The sequence below is a fragment of the Micromys minutus genome (genome assembly GCF_963924665.1).
Source record: "Micromys minutus genome assembly, chromosome: 17".
NCBI lineage: Eukaryota > Metazoa > Chordata > Mammalia > Rodentia > Muridae > Micromys > Micromys minutus.
In genome coordinates, this window is record NC_137952.1 from 20,001,022 (window position 1) to 20,002,565 (window position 1,544).

The 1,544-nt window shown below is 38.0% G+C and overlaps 1 protein-coding gene across 1 annotated transcript; it reads right to left on the reverse strand.

The window, feature by feature from the left end:
* Positions 1-336: 336 nt before the first annotated feature.
* On the reverse strand, positions 337-1,284 carry LOC308431582 (olfactory receptor 4F3/4F16/4F29-like; the record flags this gene model as incomplete). The annotated part of the gene is made up of 1 exon (XM_080931101.1): positions 337-1,284. The coding sequence occupies exon 1, from the start codon at positions 1,273-1,275 to the stop codon at positions 337-339; it is 939 nt and encodes a 312-aa protein (XP_080787227.1). The 5' UTR covers positions 1,276-1,284.
* Between the last annotated feature and the right edge of the window lie 260 nt (positions 1,285-1,544).

The following is a 1,544-nucleotide window of genomic DNA, read 5'->3' on the forward strand; positions in this document are numbered from 1 at the left end:
TTTTTTCAATGAAATCTAGTCATGGGGAATTCTTGTTAGCTATGTGCTTGATATGAACAGACCAAATTAGAGCAAAATAGAGAATGTGTGAATGGGCTGTGCCTAGAGGGTGGAAATTGCTTATATTAAATAAAATCAGGGGGACAAATAGGACTGGATCAAAATGTGCATCCTGGCCCACACCATCCAACACAATTGACTTTCCAAGAACCCCTTAAGTTTCCACTTCAGTTAAGGAAAATGAAAAGACTCATAATTATCCACACCACTGATTCCATTTCAAAAATGCCTCCCGTGGGACACATTGTCATTCAAATAAAGATGTTATTATATTATTTATGAAATATTTCTAAAAGCTAATAATGTTTTGAAAACTCTCCTTATTGCTACCTTCATCTCCTTATTTCTGAATGTGTAGATGACTGGGTTCAGAAAAGGAGTAAGAACTGCATCAAAAAGACCAAGAAATTTGTCTATTTGGGAATGAGGGTGGGGCCATGTATATATAAACAGAGTGGGGCCAAAGAAAAGAAACACTACCATGATGTGAGCTGAGAGAGTGGAGAGGGCTTTGGATGAACCACCTGAAGAATGCTTCCAGACACTGAACAGTATGAAAATGTAAGATATAAGGAGCAACAAGAAAGAGCCAACACAGATGAACCCACTGTTGATAGTAACCATGAACTGCAACTTGTAGGTGTCTGTACAGGCCAATCTGAGAAGTCGAGGAAGATCACAGTAAAAGCTGTCCAGTACATTTGGGCCACAGAATGGTAAGTCAATAAGAAAAGCCAGCTGGAAAAATGAGTGGCTAATGCCCAGGCCCCAAGCAGCACTCATAAACAAAACACACACTCGTGGGTTCATAATGGTCAGGTAGTGCAGAGGCTTACATATGGCCACATATCTGTCAAATGCCATGGCCACAAGTAGCACCATCTCCACTCCACCAACTAAATGAATAAAAAAGATCTGAGTGATACAGCCTCCAAAGGAGATGACTTTGTACTTTCTAAACAAGTCATAAATCATCTTGGGGGAAGCAACAGAACTGGCTGCTAAATCAATGAAGGAGAGACCTGCTAGAAAGAAGTACATGGGAGAGTGTAAGTAAGGATCAATGGTCACAGAGAATACAATGAGGATGTTTCCAGACATGCTTAATACGTAGAGCACAGAGGAGAGCACAAGGAGGAGGAGCTGAATCTCCCATGAGTGGGTGAGTCCCAGAAACACAAATTCAGACACCACTGTATGGTTCTTTCCATCCATTGATTCAACCAACTGAGTTACAGATACGCTTATGATAACTAAGAAAATGATTAAAAAGTATAATTATTAGGAATTTTAGTACTTTAATTATTTGTGGTTCACATTATAAGCAAATCTACTTAATTATAAAATTAATCACACACTCTGAATGATGAAATTAATGATAGTGAAGAATACAATGAAACTATATAATAAAAGCATTATTCAATATTCATTTTAAACTATCAATGAAGCCTCTAAGAGCCTAAAATTAATGAGGAAATTACACA